General features: G+C 43.5%; 1 protein-coding gene across 1 annotated transcript in view; it reads left to right on the top strand.

Annotated features, from left to right (window-relative positions):
- The window catches only part of DNAH9 (dynein axonemal heavy chain 9), a 339619-nt gene that overhangs the window by 93222 nt on the left and 230034 nt on the right, over positions 1-16363 (top strand). The window contains exons 23-26 of the mRNA XM_034989621.1: positions 1716-1868; positions 3263-3388; positions 5676-5915; positions 6234-6394. Of these exons, the coding sequence (XP_034845512.1) occupies positions 1716-1868; positions 3263-3388; positions 5676-5915; positions 6234-6394 (680 nt within the window). The remainder of the gene's footprint in view (positions 1-1715; positions 1869-3262; positions 3389-5675; positions 5916-6233; positions 6395-16363) is intronic.

A 16363-nucleotide genomic window follows, 5' to 3' on the forward strand; every position in this document is an offset into this window, starting at 1 on the left:
AGATCATTGCCAGACCCTTTATACATGATGTACTCCTTCTTAAATATATTTTATTTATTTCTCACTTGGTTTGAGTAAATCCTTAAGTAGCTCCCCCCTCCTCACCATCCTGAGAGATGAAGCATGAGAGGCTAACCCCCGATTCTTTCTATATCTGTGACTCTCAGCTGTTTTTACAGGCGAGTGATTGAATGGTTGAGTTTGGAATTCATGGGTCACAGCAATTTCTCCTCAAATCCCCTCAAACGTAGCTCTGAGACATCATCTGAGATGTCATCTGAGGTCTCCTTGCCTTTGTTCTCCCCAAACCTTTCTAGGTAGCCTAAGTTCTTTCTATTTGGATCTCTGTAGAGATCAAAATTTAAGTTAAATTTTAATTCTAGAAAATTTGTATATGTTTATGTACTTTGTTCATTTTTCCAACACATGATGAGGTTTTTTTTTCCAATCTGAAAACTAGGGCTTTCATTATCTTGAAAAAGCTTTCTTTCTGTATGCTTTAAAATAATAATTCTATTCCATTTATCTGGATTTTTTTCCCCTTCAGATTTCCAAAAGTTGAGATTCTATCTTCTCTGTGCTATATATATTACCTTCACATATTCATATATATTTGCATATATTCATACAGATTTTCATCTCTTACCCCTCTTCCTTGGAATTCTTCCATAGGTTCTCAAGCTCATCCACCATATTGAATTTGTTTTGATTTGTTGTTTCCTTACATTATTCCCTACCACTACCAATTCATCTTCACCTCATATTTTGTAGGGTTCATATTTCTTTCATTTAATTGAAAACAAGGTGGCATTTTTCATAATTACTTTTGTTTCCTTTATTAAAGCTTCTCCCTCCCTCTCCCTCTCCTTTCTCTGTCTGTCTGTCTCTCTCTCTTGGATAAAGAAGGCTCCATCCCATCAAGATATTCATCCCAAGTCACTGTGGGTGGGATCTCCTCAAGTACCTCACAGTTTACTTCAACACATGTAGAATTTCTCCTCTCATAGGCCGGAGAGCTGGTTGTTGTAGATTTAGGGTTATAATTCAGGGTACCAGAAGCCTGAAGGCCCTGTATCTCAAAAGGCTCTACCAAAGAGCAGCTTTCTGTTTATTTTTCCTCTCCAACCTGCCATCTCCCTCACCTCACGATCATGGTGTGGCCCTCCGGCAACAGTCCCAGAACATTCCCCTGGGGCGTTACTGTAAAGGGCTTCTGTATCATGAGACGACCCACAAGGGAGAAGTCCTGGCATGGCTAGGCTTTCTGATTGGGGTGAGCATGCTTGCCTTGCTTTGGATCCTCCTGCTGCACCGAAATGGTTCCAACATCTGGGCAGCTTCTTCTATAGGTCACTGTCACCACTGCCCTTCTGCAGACTATCCTCTGCCTATCTCCTGAGGAAGAGGGTTTACGAACTAACCATCATTTTTTTCCTCTAGTCTGTTCCCATTTAGATCAAGCAGACATGAGTCAAACTTTTGTGGCTCCATTGGGTGGTGGCTAGTCCACAATTCCCACTAATTTTATATTCTTTTGGCCACTCCTACCCAATTCAGTTGGTTCTGACCTCATACCACCATCGTTCCCACAAGCTTCCCTCTAAATGTTTGATATCCAGCCTTTAATGGCCTTCACACAGTAGACCTCTGAACAGTACTAATGAGCATCTTCCTGGACACATCCTCCAATCCTCTGGCATGATTTTCCTTTGTAGGTCCAACGCCATCTTTCCAAACTCTTTGACAATATGGCGAAGATGCAGTTCCAACCGGATGCCGGTGAGCCACCAACCAAGATAAGTCTCGGCATGTATAGCAAGGAAGGAGAGTACGTGGCCTTCAGCGAGCCCTGTGACTGCAGCGGTCGGGTAGAGTAAAAGTCCCTTTCCCTCCCTTCTCATTCCTTTCCCTCTCAAGTGTCTGCATTCAAATGCAGGCAGCCTCAACCTTCAAGATGGCCATCTTGACCTTGGGCCAGAACTGCTGTCTGTGTCCTGGGACTGCCAGCTTCTTTTGACTTGAACTGACATCGGAAAAGTTCCTAGTCCCTGTTCTCCTTTCTCCAGGAAGGACACATGTCAATATCCATCTATTTTTCTTTTTCTTTTTAAAAAAAAAAGATTTTATTTATTTATTTGAGAGAGAAAGAATGAGACAGAGAGAGCATGAGAGGGAGGAGGGTCAGAGGGAGAAGGAGACTCCCCGCCGAGCGAGGAGCCCGACGCGGGACTCGATCCCAGGACTCCAGGATCATGACCTGAGCTGAAGGCAGTCGCTTAACCAACTGAGCCACCTAGGTGCCCCATCTGTTTTTCTTAACCAAAAACCTGTGTGGAGAGGAATAAAATGCACATAAACAACTACCCCAGTCAACAAGAAAAGGATTTTAAAATGATTAGCAGCACAGGGAGGCTTTAACATGACAAAGCCTGGGGCACCCCACAGGGGAATCTGGCACGCTGACATCTTACCCTGGAGAAAATGCTCTTTGAAATCAGCCATTCTCCTGAGATGTCATTTCTCTGTACAAATACAGCTCAGAGTCACTTCCTCCCACAGCCCCAGCCCTGGGAAAGCCAGATCCCATCCCACTCCAGGAACTACTACCTCTAAGTCTCCCGTGTACAGTTCAAGAAGCACAAAACATGGGATGGTTCCCTCCTTAGACTTCCTTCCTATCTTTTCCCATCACTGCTAAAGTATAAGCCCTTCTTTGTTTATTATCCTAAGTGATCCAACAAAGCATTGTCCCTGGGGCTTCTAATCAAGTCCAAAATCATACCTGGAGAAAAAGTCTTTTACAGAGGTCTACCTTCATCCACATGTTTCTTGGAAAGCAATTCTAATTCCAGGAAATGATCAGACATTCTTAGTTTTATGAGAAGGAACCCTGGGGTTTGATTTGGGATGTATCCATTGGTAGACCAGAAAGCATTTAGTTGGAAAATATAATTCTGGCTGACATCGCCATCCTCAGCGTGGACAAGCTCCTGAGAACCCACTGACTTACTGACCTTGCTCAACCCAGATTAAGACTTCCTTGAAGGAAGCTTCCCTTAACCTGCTGCTTTGTCCTGTATGTTCCAAATGGGCCAGTTTTTAACTGAGCCTCGTTCTCACCAATCACTGTCCTGGGTCCAGAAACAAAATGGCTCCCTGTGCCTTCTGGCAGCCGTTGGGGTTGTACATTTTCTTCACTCCCTCAAGGTGAGTGATCATACATTCCTCAGAACCCAGCATCTCACCCAGAGTTCTTTTTCAGGTGGAAATATGGTTGAACCGTGTGCTTGCTCATATGAGGGCCACAGTGAGGCACGGGATGACAGAAGGTGTAGTTGCCTATGAAGAAAAGCCAAGGGAACAGTGGCTCTTTGACTATCCAGCTCAGGTATTCTAACCAGGACCTTTGTGGGCCCCCGTCCTTCACTAAGTCCTCTCCCTTGGGGGCCTCCTGCAGCCTTCAGGGCACACCAGACCCCAAACTCACTATGTGCTTCCCAGTTAGAAGAGGCTGGTTTGTGAGGGGGTTAGCAAGAGGGAACAGGGGAATTGTCAGCCATGACCCACTCCAACCATTACCTTGGAGAATCAAGTGTTAGCCATTTTTACCCTCACTGACTACTGTAGGGAGAAAATGTAAACCATTCAACTCATTGAGCCAGCCTGCTTGGGATGTGCCTGGATCTTCGCTGAATGCAGGAGACCCCCAACAGGGAACGAGACATCATAACCCTGCCCTGCCGAAGTTTACAGACTGATGTGAAAGTCAGTCACTTACCAATGAGACCTGGTACTCTGGGAGCACAGAGCTGGCTAGTAGGGTCCGGGGACCACCCCCCTGAGGATACAACATAGAAGCTGAGATTTGAAGTAGGAGCAAACAAGTGAAGGATGGAGGGAAAGAGCCACCAAGCATGGGGAAGACCATGAGCAAAGGCTCAGAAGCAAGGAAGAGCATCCTGTGGTTGAGGAACTGAGTGTGGTTGCAGCAAGAGGAAGGGGAGGAGGAAGTGAGAGGCAGCAGGTGGGTCCTGCAGAAGAAACTCAAAGCCAGTTCTTATGGGCCACCTGAGGGAGTCTGACTTGCTTCTGAGATGTATCTGAATCCTTTCCAGGCTTCTCAGGAGGGCGGTGAGGGAAAGGTGTGAACTAATGAGAATTGTTTAGATGACTCTGGCTGCAACATCCCCTCCCGCCTTCCCTGTTAGGGGCACAGTGCTGGTGCTGGTACATTTGGGGGTTGCAGATGTCTACTGGTAACTGAAGCCATAGGAGTAGAGAGGATGGCCTTGGAAAACACATAGATGGAGATGAGGATGTTGAACAAACCCTTGAGCATCATGCAAAGATGGGGTCAGCAAGGAAGAGCTGGTAAAGCAGAATGAGAAACGGTGCCTTTTTAGATAGGGAATGGTCATAATGGAACCAAAAACGAAACCGTCGGTAGTGGGTGAGAGGTCAGTCATGCCATGAACTTGGAAGAGATCAAGCAAAATAAAGAGGCTGAGAGGCATCCCTCAACTTGGTGTGGCCATTTCAGTGGAGTGCCAGGTGGTGCCATGTTGCCAGGGGGCAGAGACGGGAGACGAAGGTTGGAAAATGTTGGCAGCGAGTGTAGACTTGGCAGCAAGTATAGACAAACAGAAGAAATGAGAAGGAAGTCAGTACTGCTGGAGGGAAGAAGTCTCTTAACTCTGCAATTGGCATGTCACATTCAAACCGTCCCAACAAGATCACAGCGCAGGCAGAACCGTATGTCTAAACCCAGCGGCAAAATCAGACAAATGAGAGAATGGTACATTTATATGATGGGTTTCTCTTTTTCACAAAGAGAATCATTCCTGTCAGGATTCCTTGTTTACCTGAATCAGAATTTTGAGGCAAGAAAATAGCCTTCTGCTATTGTGACGGACCTCTAGAGCAGGGTCTCCCAAATCAAACGATACAACAGATGATCAGTGTATCTAAATTCTCCACCATGAATAATCAGAATTATGCCTTTTCCACATTAAGTTTCTCAGCAAACAGAAGAAATGTTCATTCGAATCCCTTTTTACGTGTATCTCTTTCAAACCTCTGAAAAACACAAATCCGGTTGACCCCATTGAATTTTGCTGTCATTCACCTTGATCTTCAAGAGTGGGCTTTTCAAGGTGATAGGTTTTAAAAACTAAAAAATATATGTAGCGAAAGTGTTATGGACAAGCAAAAACGTGCCACAAATGATCATCGGTGGCTCACTAAGCTAGAATGCTCAGACCACAAGAAGTTCAAGAAGAACAGAACAAAGTCTAAGTGCTATTGAGATGTTCAGTCAGCATATTGTTAACCTCTCAAGCACAGGAAAGATGTTTTGCCTGGGGGGAAAAACGGAAAGATGAGTGTAGCAATTTCTAAAAGCCGCTGACATTGACCAGAGTGATTCTTTGGTTGTTTTCAACCAAACAATACATTTTTTTCAAGAGCAGAAAGCGCTTTCCCCACTTGGAACCACTTCCCATCTCCAAGGAGATGGAGACAAGTGGCTTGCTTAATCAAGGCTGTTGGAAGAGGGAAGGAAGGGGCTTACGTCACCCACGTGATTCCATTCTGGTTCTTGCTGGGTGATGGATGAGTGGGCTGGTTTGGGAGATAGTCCTGGTGATGGCTTTACTAAGTGGCTCCTTGTTCCACAGGTGGCCCTGACCTGCACTCAGATCTGGTGGACCACAGAGGTGGGCATTGCATTTGCCAGGCTGGAGGAAGGCTACGAGAATGCCATGAAGGACTATTACAAGAAGCAAGTGGCCCAGCTCAAAACCCTCATCACCATGCTAATCGGCCATCTCTCCAAAGGGGACCGGCAGAAGATCATGACCATATGCACCATTGATGTGCATGCCCGGGATGTGGTGGCCAAGATGATTGCTCAGAAGGTGAGTCCCAGACATTTCAGGAGGGTCCGTCTTGGTGGGACCTCACATACACCATGAATGGTGGGATAAGGGAGAAGCTCACATACAGCTCAAACATGGAGGTCCCAGACTCTGTGCTGGCCAGAGAGCCGGGATAGGGTCATGGTGGCTGCTTCCAGCAAATGAGTATCATCAGAACAGCTCATGCTTTCTGTGCTACGGGGGGCCCAGCACATACTCCTGACTGGTAGATAACACCCAGCTCATCCAGAGCCCTGTGTGTCCTGTGGCCTGCAGGCCCCATGCTCCCTGCTAGACAGCGATTCACCCTCTCTTTAGGTGGACAGTGCTCAGGCCTTCCTCTGGCTGTCCCAGCTGCGGCATCGTTGGGATGATGAGGCCAAACACTGCTTCGCCAACATCTGTGATGCCCAGTTTCTCTATTCCTACGAGTACCTGGGAAACACGCCTCGCCTGGTGATCACGCCTCTGACGGACAGGTGAGCACTGGCGTCAGCCCCTCACAGAGAACCCGACCACGGTCTGCCTCAGGCCAGCCAGGGTCAAGGCCACGTGACTTGCTACTTGTCCACAGAGCTGTAGGGGGTTGGGCCTGACCACACAACACACATAAAAATAAAACTGGAAGGATGTAGGGCAGGGCCCTTCTCAGAATGAACCCCAGAGCAAATTAGTGAGCTGTGATTTTTTTTTTTTTGAGGAATTACTAGGGAGTCCTACACACCTGGATTCTCACACCAGCTCTAACACGTACCGGCTAATTGACCTTGAAAAACTTGACCTAATTCTTGTTCTTGGTTTTCTCATCTATGAAATGGAGGTAGTAACTCACACCTCACATGAGGTTTGTAAGGACAAAGGACAATAATGCTCATAAGGAGTTCAGAGTATAGTAAGTGCTCAGTAGATGATCCTATTACTATTTTCTTTCTTTCTTTTTTTAAGATTTTATTTATTCAAATGAGAGTGAGAGAGTACGAGTGGGGGAAGGGGCAGAGGGAGAGGGAGAAGCAGCCTCCCCACTGAGCAGGGAGCCTGACACAGGACTCGATCCCAGGACCTTGAGATCGTGACCTGAGCCGAAGGCAGATGCTTAACTGACTGAGCCACCCAGGCGCCCCCTATTACTATTTTCTTACCAATCGATTGGCACATTTCTTGAGCACCTCTTACTCTGGGAATCAGATCAAAGCCAGGTAGTCCGTGCCATGAAGGAGCTTAAAATTTTTGGAGAACCATAGTCTCTGTCATTCATATTAATTTATGAATGAATTCACACCAGTCCCCGAAGTAGTCACTGGGCACACAAAGGTGACTAAAACATTTCCTGCCCTTAGACTCCAGTTCCAGTGAGGGAAATAAGACATATGTAGATAAAAATTTAAATAGCACAAGGGGAAAGCGTGCAGGGCCATAGTATAAAATAGGGCTCACAGTCATTTGCCACAAATTTCCAAGCAAGTGACTTAGCTGTAAGCCCTCCAAGCATGGGGATCCCGCCCACCATGGGAAGAAGACTGGGAATGCACCAGGCAATGGGTGGTATCCGATCTGGACCTGGAAGGAAGTGTAGAATTCCAACAGCTTTTCAGTAGGTTAGAATGCCTGCCAGGCTGTCCATGAAATTGTAAAGAAATCTGTGCACGCATCATTGTTTCTGGTAAGAGGATCTACGGCATCCGTTACTTGTTAAAGTGGTCTAGGATCCCCAGAAGCTAAAGAACTACTGATAAGCATTCTGGAAAAATGGAATTTTGTGTGCAAAGACATGGAAATGGGAGAATCCAAGACCTGTTCCTAGAAGAGGGGGTAGACTCTTGACTTGAGGGGATATGGTTGGTCATAAGCCTGGCAAGGTGGGCAGAGTCCGACCATAAAGTGTGCAGCATACTTTCTTTATCCAGTAAGTATCGATAAACTATTGGAAATTTTTCATCAGAGGAGTAAAACGATGAAAACTCTATTTTATGAAAACGTATCTGACAGCACAGTTTGGGCAAAGGAGAGCGAGGACAGGCTATTTTAATTCTGTTGAGATCTCTGTAAAGTTTTCTCCAAGTGTGCACCTTTTTCCCTTTATAATTCCGTCGAGCCTAAATCCTTTCTTCTCTGGACTGAGTTGCGTACCTGAATGGCTGGCTCACTCTAAATAAGTGACTTGTAGATGGCAAAGACATAGTCATAAATTGTGAAGGTCAGAATGGCCACATAGAATCAATGCTATCTTTTATTTAATTTTCTCTCACCTGTTTTTAAGTGTTGCCACCTGCAACCTTCTGGTCAAATCCTCAGATGTATTTCCAAGGAACTCTGAGTAGAACTGTAATCATGGTGCTCATGGGATGAAATGGGATGTGGGGGAAAATCCCAACATTATCCATAGAACAAGAGCTCATGGTTCATCTCTCCCCCCTGCCCCCATGGTGTTCATTTTTTTAATTCATTTTCCTGCCCAGTCAGATCTTCCACCCACAGTTCCCCTCAAACCTTTCCATGTTTACTCTTATATATCTTTTTTGGGGGGTGGAGGGGGGAGCCTGTAAAGGCCACATCACTGTCTCTGGTCACTCCGCACTGCACTTAGACTAAAATCTGAATTCCCCCTGGGACCTAGCAGTTCCTGCCCATCACCTGACACCTCAGTCCCTGCACCCCAGCCCCACTGGCCTCCTTTCTGTTCCTTGATCCCCTTAAATGAGAGCCTTCTATACACACGGGTTTCCCTCTGCCTGGAATGCCTTTCTCATGCTCACTGTTCCATAGTCACCTTCTCATCCTTTCGTTCTGTCCTCAGATCTGAGGACACCTTTCATGACCTCTCTTACTAAAATCCAGCCTCACCCACCACACACACACACACACACACACACACACACAGCAATAACCCAGATGGTTCCCTCTGTTTACCTTCTTCCTAACATCTCCCACATTCTGCAAAGATTTGCTTGCTTCCTTGCTTATTGGCTGCATTCCCCTTTGGAATGGAAGCTCTTTGCAGTCAAGGAGCCTTGTCTTGTTCATTGCTGTGCCACCAGCACCTAGTAGACCTTGAAATTAGCATCTGTCGAATGAATGAATAGTGGTTGAATATTGAAGACCCGGATGGTAGGAATAGAGAGAATCAAAGAGGACGTTGACTCAGGAGAGGGATTCACACAGGACTCTGTGCCTTGGCTCCCAAAGAAGGAAGAACAGCTTCTCTGTCTTCTGCTCTAGACTGGGGACCAACACTCCTCCCTGCCCCAGCTTAGGACAAAAGGCAGATAACATCCGTTCCGAGAGAGATGCGAGTTTCTCTGTGGCTGGGGCAGTGTTGGCAATAGCAAGTCTCGGGGGGTTTGGGCATCTTAGGATTGTATTTGGCCTTCAGTTGAGATCAGTCCATTAGAGGTCCTCATTTGGTGTGGGCCAAAGGAAAAGTTTTCCCACCTCAGACTTCATTCAGAGTGGACCCTCTCATGTGTCTTTGTCTTTATAGTGATTCTCAGTAAGACACCAACCCTAAACAGGAAGGAAATCTGGTCCAGGATTCTCATTGGCAGTGAGTTTTTCCGCCAGCCTTGGAATATAAGCTAATGGTTTGGGAATTTACATCACTTGCAACAGAATAATGAAGCTATTATATATTTGAGTCATTCGATTAATGTCTGTCTCTTGCCCTAGACTGTATGTTCCATGGTAACATTGACTTTGATCTGCTCACTGCTCTACCCCGTGGGGACCCAACACCACGTTGGGCACATGATAGGCATTCAAGAAATTCATTCCTTGAGCAAATTCAGTGGAACAATTTTTGAGCCTTGAGTATGTGTCCCAGCTTCCCTATACCTATCAGAATATGTCTCCTTCCTTTCTGCAGACATATCAGATGCTATCATTCCAGGTGATAAAGTTGCTGGAGTGGAGGGGAGTGGGAGGGATGGGGTGGCTGGGTAATGGACATTGGGTAGGGTATGTGCTATGATGAGCACTGTGAATTGTGTGAGACCGATGAATCACGGACCTGTACCTCTGAAACAAATAATACATTATATGTTAATAAAAAAAAGTGCAAGACTTTTCTGTTTCCCTGAGCCTTCACACTCACCCAAGGGTTGAAGAAGATAATTGCCTCATTTGGATTTAGAAGCCTCTAGTACGCTAATGTTGAACGCCTTCTAGAGAGGGAGAGGGTAAAGCTTTGACAAGGAATTATCTCTAAAACAGAAATTTACTACCCCTTCTATGGAACAATGCAAATAAGAACTAGAAAGGAAGATTTTACTGCAAATAATGATGAATACTATATAGACCTTGACCTTGTTTTGCACTTTAGATGCTTTTCTGACAAAGTGGTATGTAGTGAATATTTATATGTAAAATTCCATTTTCTCATTGACTTCCATTATTATCTCAAGCAATGTTTTGCCCGGAAAAAAAAAAAAATTGGCCTTAGCACAGAAAATCACATTTTAAAGAGCATTCAGCCTTTGCTGGTGTGTAGCCTAAGTAAATTTAATTCTCTCCTGCCAGAGGAATTAATCAAATGGACAATTGATCCATACAACTTTTGCACATTCATTAAAAGCATCCCCACATGACAGTACGTCCGACTGATTATGCCTATTTCTTTGGAATTTCCCACTGCCTGGATGGGACCTGAATATATAAGTGGGTACAATGACTCCACCACTCTCAGGACTTAGGCCACAGCACTAAACTGAAGAACTAAATGAAAATGCTTTTTCAGGCTGAACAAAAGCAATTTGTGTAAGTTGTTTCTCAACCTTTGGATGACCTCCTCCTCCCATCACTCCCCTTCCATCACCTTCACACCCAGCCGCCCCTTTTCCCGCTCTGTGCTGTGCTAAGTACAGTTTTAATCAACTGCTTATCAAGTTTGAGTCCCTCCTAATTTCTCAGGAACTACTGCAAGCAGGTGAGATATAATTGACCCCAGAGTCTCTGCAGGTGATTTGCCGAGTAAGGACACAGCTAGCAGAAGTCCTATGCTTTCTAAGTTTTTATCTGCAGTTTTTATCAGAAAACTTAGTACTCTGTGAACAAAGAGATAACCATTGTTAATATTTCGTCTGTTTCCTTCTGCCTGTAGATTTTTGACAAAATACAATTGCCATCATGTGCTTTATGTAAAATACAATAGATTGCTTTTTTATAAAAACCATAACATTGTATCGCGTGAGTATCCTCAAAACATTCTTCTGAAACACTCTAAGAGCTGACTTACCTTCTCTTTATAAGTATCCCATCATTTATGTAACATACCCATATTACAGAATATTTAAGTCATACCTAAGCCTTCACTATTAAAAATGAATCTGCCATGAACTTGCTCATACATAATTTTTTACTCTATTTCTCATTATTTCCCCAGGAGAGATTCCAGGAGGCAGGATAATGAGATGACACATACTTTAAAATTATTCTTGAAACAAATATTGTTCCCAATCTCGCTAGCAGTTTATGAGAATGTTCACCTCGCAACATCCTCACCAGCATTCAGTATTATTGTTAAAAATATTAATTTTGTATGTCAATATGGTATCTCACTTGGATTTGGATGTCCTTAACTACTCAAAGGCTTGGGCATTTTTCTGTGTTTATTGGCTATTAGACTTTCCTCTCTTGTAAATTATAACTGTCATTGCCCATTTTATTACTTTTATGTTTAGAAAGTCCCCACCATTTCAAGATCAGCTTAATATTCACCTATATTTTATTGCAGTTTATTTTGTTTTATTTTTCCATTTAACGTTTTAAATTTCTTTGGTAAACGTTTTGACTATTGAGTCAGGTGAGTGTTTTTACCAAAACACTTTTGGTTACAAGTGATAGAAGCCAAACCCAAACTAACATAAACAGAAAGAGGACCTGTTTGAGTCTAGCTCACTCAGTGTAGCAGCTCCAGGGCCCAGACAAGGGAGACATCAGCAATGGAATGCTCTCCTGTCATGGCTTTCTTTCCTTCTGAGTGTTGACTTCTTTCTTGCATGGGGGTTTTCTTTGGATGGTTGCAAGGGTGGTCTCCACGCCCATGACTTTGCGACTCCTGGCCCAGGAGGAAGAGAGACCCCCTCCCCTCTTTCTCAGCACCAGAGGTCCGATTCCTTTAAGGGACACTGGTGAGTCCTGTTTGGATCCCAACCTCTGAGTGCATTACTGCAAACCAGTGAGCTTGATTATTTTGCCCAACCCGAGCCTTGTGCCCACGCCGGGAAGGTGGGAGATACTTTGATTGACAGCCGTGTAGCCAGAGGGCTTGCCATAAGTGTGCAGTCCTGAGCGAGGAACACTCACAGAAACTATGGGAAGGAATATTTGATTTATTTCTAAGTAACTGGTGGGCGCAACATTTTTTAGTGAGTAATGCACCATTTCCCTCACCGGTTTGTGATGTTTGCTCTACCACATTCAAAATTCTGAGTTACCAAACTACCTCAAAGCGTCTATTCTGTCTCTTCTTTATGCCCATCACTATGCCATATTATTTAAGGATTATAGCTACGTCCTGAGTTCTATTTATATAGTTAAGGTACACATCATCTTTTATATAAATATAAATATATATACATACATAAATACATATACATATATATAAATATGTACATACATAAATATATAAATATATATACATAAATATGTATATATTTTTAGCTCTTCTGTTTCTTTTCAAATGAACTTGAATCATTTTTCAAGTTCCAAAATATAAATGGTTAGGGTTTTGGTCAGCAAGCCTTAATATCTTCAAGTTAATTTGGAAAGAAGAGTCATTTTTTACAAATTGTGATATTTTTGTGTTTATCCCTATCTTCAATTATGTCTGAATATCTTGCAGTTACATCAGAAAAGTGTCTAAGTATCATATGGGTTTTGAGTATTTCTTATTATCACTAAGTGTTTTTAAAAATTTTGTTGCTATATAAGGTGGTTTTTTCATAATATATATGTTTTTAAACAACCTGATCGAGGTTTCTTTCATGTATCAAAAAAGTTTTACCCGGGGCGCCTGGGTGGCTCAGTCGTTAAGCGTCTGCCTTCAGCTCAGGTCATGATCCCAGGGTGCTGGAAGCGAGCCCCGCATTGGGCTCCCTGCTCCGCGAGAAGCCTGCTTCTCCCTCTCCCACTCCCCCTGCTTGTGTTCCCTCTCTCACTGTGTCTTTCTCTGTCAAATAAATAAATAAAATCTTTAAAAAAAAAAAAGTTTTACCCATTCCAAGTATATCACTTAATGATTTTAAGTAACTTTACCAAGTGGTGTAACCATCACCATAAATCAATTTTACAACATTTTAATCCTCCTCAATAAGATCCCTCATGCACATTTATATGCCTATTCCTGCCCCTAGCCCCGGGCAACCACTAACCCACTTTCTGTCTCTATAAATTTGGCTTATTCCAGACATTTCTTAGAAATGGAGCCATACAACTTGTGGTCCCTCGTGTCTAGCTTCTTTCATTTTACACCCAATTTTGGGGCGTCGTCCGTGATAGAGCATGTATCCGTAATCTGTTCCTTTTTATTTCTGAGTAATATCCCATTTTAAAAATAGGACACGTTTTGTCTATCCAGGCACCCATTGATGGACACTTAGGTTACTTCCAGTTTCGGGCTATTATAAATCATGCTGCTGAGAACAAGTCTTTGTGTTGATGTAAGTTTTCATTTCTCTTGGGCACATACCCAGGAGGGGAATTTCTGGGTGGTACCACAGTTTTATGTTTAACTTTTTGGGAAACCGCCACGGTATTTTCCAAAGTGGCTGATTCATTTCACGTCCCCACTAATAGCGGAGTCTGAGGTTCTCATTTCTCCATAGCCTCGACAACTTTGTTATTGTCTGTCTTGTTTTTTATAACCATTGAGTGGGTGCGAAGTAGTATCTCATCTGAGTTTTAATTGACATTTCCCTAATAATCATGTCGAGCATCTTTTTTACGTGCTCATTAGCCATTTGCAGATCTTTTTTGGCATAATCCTGTTCAAATCTTTTGCCCACTGTTTGAGATCCTTGTCCTCTCGCTGAATTGTGAGAATTCTTTGTATCTTCTGGTTATATTGCACATGTTTGTAAGTATTGTATCCCGGTCTCCTGCTTACCTCTTCTCTTTCTTGATGGTGTCTTTTGAAGTACAGAAGTTTTTAATTTTGATGAGGTCCAGTCTGTCCGTCTTTTATGTACCATGCTTTAGGTGTTGTAGCTAAGAAATCTTTGCATAATTTCATCATATCTTCCTTTACCCCTCTTTTCACTCGCATATAGGAGAACATTGATTTTTATAAATTTATCTCTTATTCTGCCTGTCTACTGCCCTCTGTTAAAAATTCTAAGAATTTTAGTCCTGATTCTCTTCAGTTTTCTAAGTCGCTTCTAGAATGTGCAATCATATTTGAGACATACACACAACATGAAGCATAATTATACCTACTCAGGTTTCATAACTAGGTGTGCTATTATTTTTTTTAAGATTTATTTACTTATTTTAGGGGGGTGGGGCTGAGGGAGAGAGAATCCCCAAGCAGACTTCCCACAGAGTTACAGCCCTACGCGGAACTCAGGCTCATGACCCATGGGGTCATGACTTGAGCTGCAATCAAGAGTTGGATGCTTAACCAACTGAGCCACCCACGTGACCCAGTGTGCTGTTATTTTGCTAAAGAGATCACATGTCAGCCGTTTCTCTCAGTTCTTTCTGTCATGTTTTGAGAGCGACATTTACCAGTGTGGGCAGAGAGAAAGATGAGCACTAGGTGAGGAAGGATCTCATAACCAAATGGCATAAGGAACAGATCTTAGAATCAGGGGCATTTATGCTGAGGATAGAGTTCAAAATTTACATATTACAGTGCTATAAGAGGGACAAATTTGTTTTAGGCTGACGTTGAGGACAGTCTTCTTCTATCGGTGTTATTTCTCATTTTGAGCCTGGGACCTCTTAAAAGCCCTGGATCATTTTTCTGTGAATTACTGTCTAACCACCTCTCCCCTCCATCCCATTCTGTATATGTGCAAGCTCTCGGAAGAGTAATTTATATTTATCCTTCCTAAATTTCATGGTGTTGGGTCAACCCCATCATTTTCAATTGTTGGGTCAACCCCATCATTTTCAATTGTTTCAGTCTGTCTTGTATATAATCAATTATTTCTTCATTCAAGTTATCGATAGAGATAACGAACATCAGGGACCTGAGTCCTGCTGATGTTACTAGACGCCTCCCACTAGGGAGATATTGTTGGCATCCATGTTCATTCCACAGTTATGATTACTGGACCATGTGGTAGGTAGAATTCCAAGAATGTGATCCCCAGTGACCTTTTTCCTTGTACGAGGTCCTCCCCTTTGAGTACGGGTGAAAACTATAAATCTCATGGTATCATTCCCATGATAACGTTTTGCTTTATGGCAGGAGGGAACTTATTCAGGTGGACCCAAGGTAATTCTATGAGACCTTGAAAACAGAGCTTTCTCCTGGCTGAAGACAGAAGGGGAGATCAGAGAGATTTGAAGTATGAGAAAAATTTGGCATGCCATTGTTGATTTTAAAGGCGGAGGGAGCCATATGCAAAGATGGGAGAATGGCCTCTAGGAGCCGAGCCATCCCCTGGCCAACAGCAACCAACAAGGACCTCAGTCCTGCAACTGATAGAAACTTAATTCTGCCAAGAACTCAAGTGAGCTAGGAGGCAGATTCTTCCCCAGAGTGTCCAGATAAGAGTCCAGCCAACTAATAACATTGATTTTGGTCTTGTGAAACCCTCTTTGGAGGAGCCACCTGGACTTCTGACCTAAAAGAGGGAGGTAATACAGGAGTGTTATTTTAAGCCATTTATACAGCAGTGGAAAATGAATACAAACCAACTATGATTTCACCAGCTCTAAGATTAGTCAGACCAGATTTCTGGGATAGCAACAGGCTATTTATAGCTGAAATCAAGATGCATTGGCTTTGATGTTTTCTTTAAGCTGCCAATTGAATAACTGTATCAAAAAAGAAAAGCTACATTGCATGTATTTGTTACCTTAAAAAATAATACTTCACACTTGGATTGGCCTTCTCTTTTTAAGGCCCCTTCCTATCTCTTGTTCTCATCTTATCCTCACAAAAGCTTGCGGGGGGAGATAAGAATAAGACCTGTAGCAGTCGTTTGCCCAAAGAGAACAAGACTGACTTCTGCTTGATACTAGGAAAGCTTCTCAAACAATTATGACTGGCCCACTGTGGAAGGGGCCGCATTCTAGAATAATAAACCCTGCCCCGCTGGAGGAAAAGGCTACATGGTCCTCTTGGGAGGATTTGATGGGGGAGAGCCTGGCTTGGTGAAGAGGCCAGAACCCCTGAGGTCTGTGCCAACACAAAAGGGTCTGTGTGCCCAGGAACAACCAGACGGAATCGAGTCATAGCTACATGAGGCCAGTTGGCCGGGCAAGAGCGCCTCCTACAGGAGTCC

Source organism: Mirounga leonina, unplaced genomic scaffold (genome assembly GCF_011800145.1).
Source record: "Mirounga leonina isolate KUSES-001 unplaced genomic scaffold, KU_Mleo_1.0 Mir_488, whole genome shotgun sequence".
NCBI classification, from domain to species: domain Eukaryota; kingdom Metazoa; phylum Chordata; class Mammalia; order Carnivora; family Phocidae; genus Mirounga; species Mirounga leonina.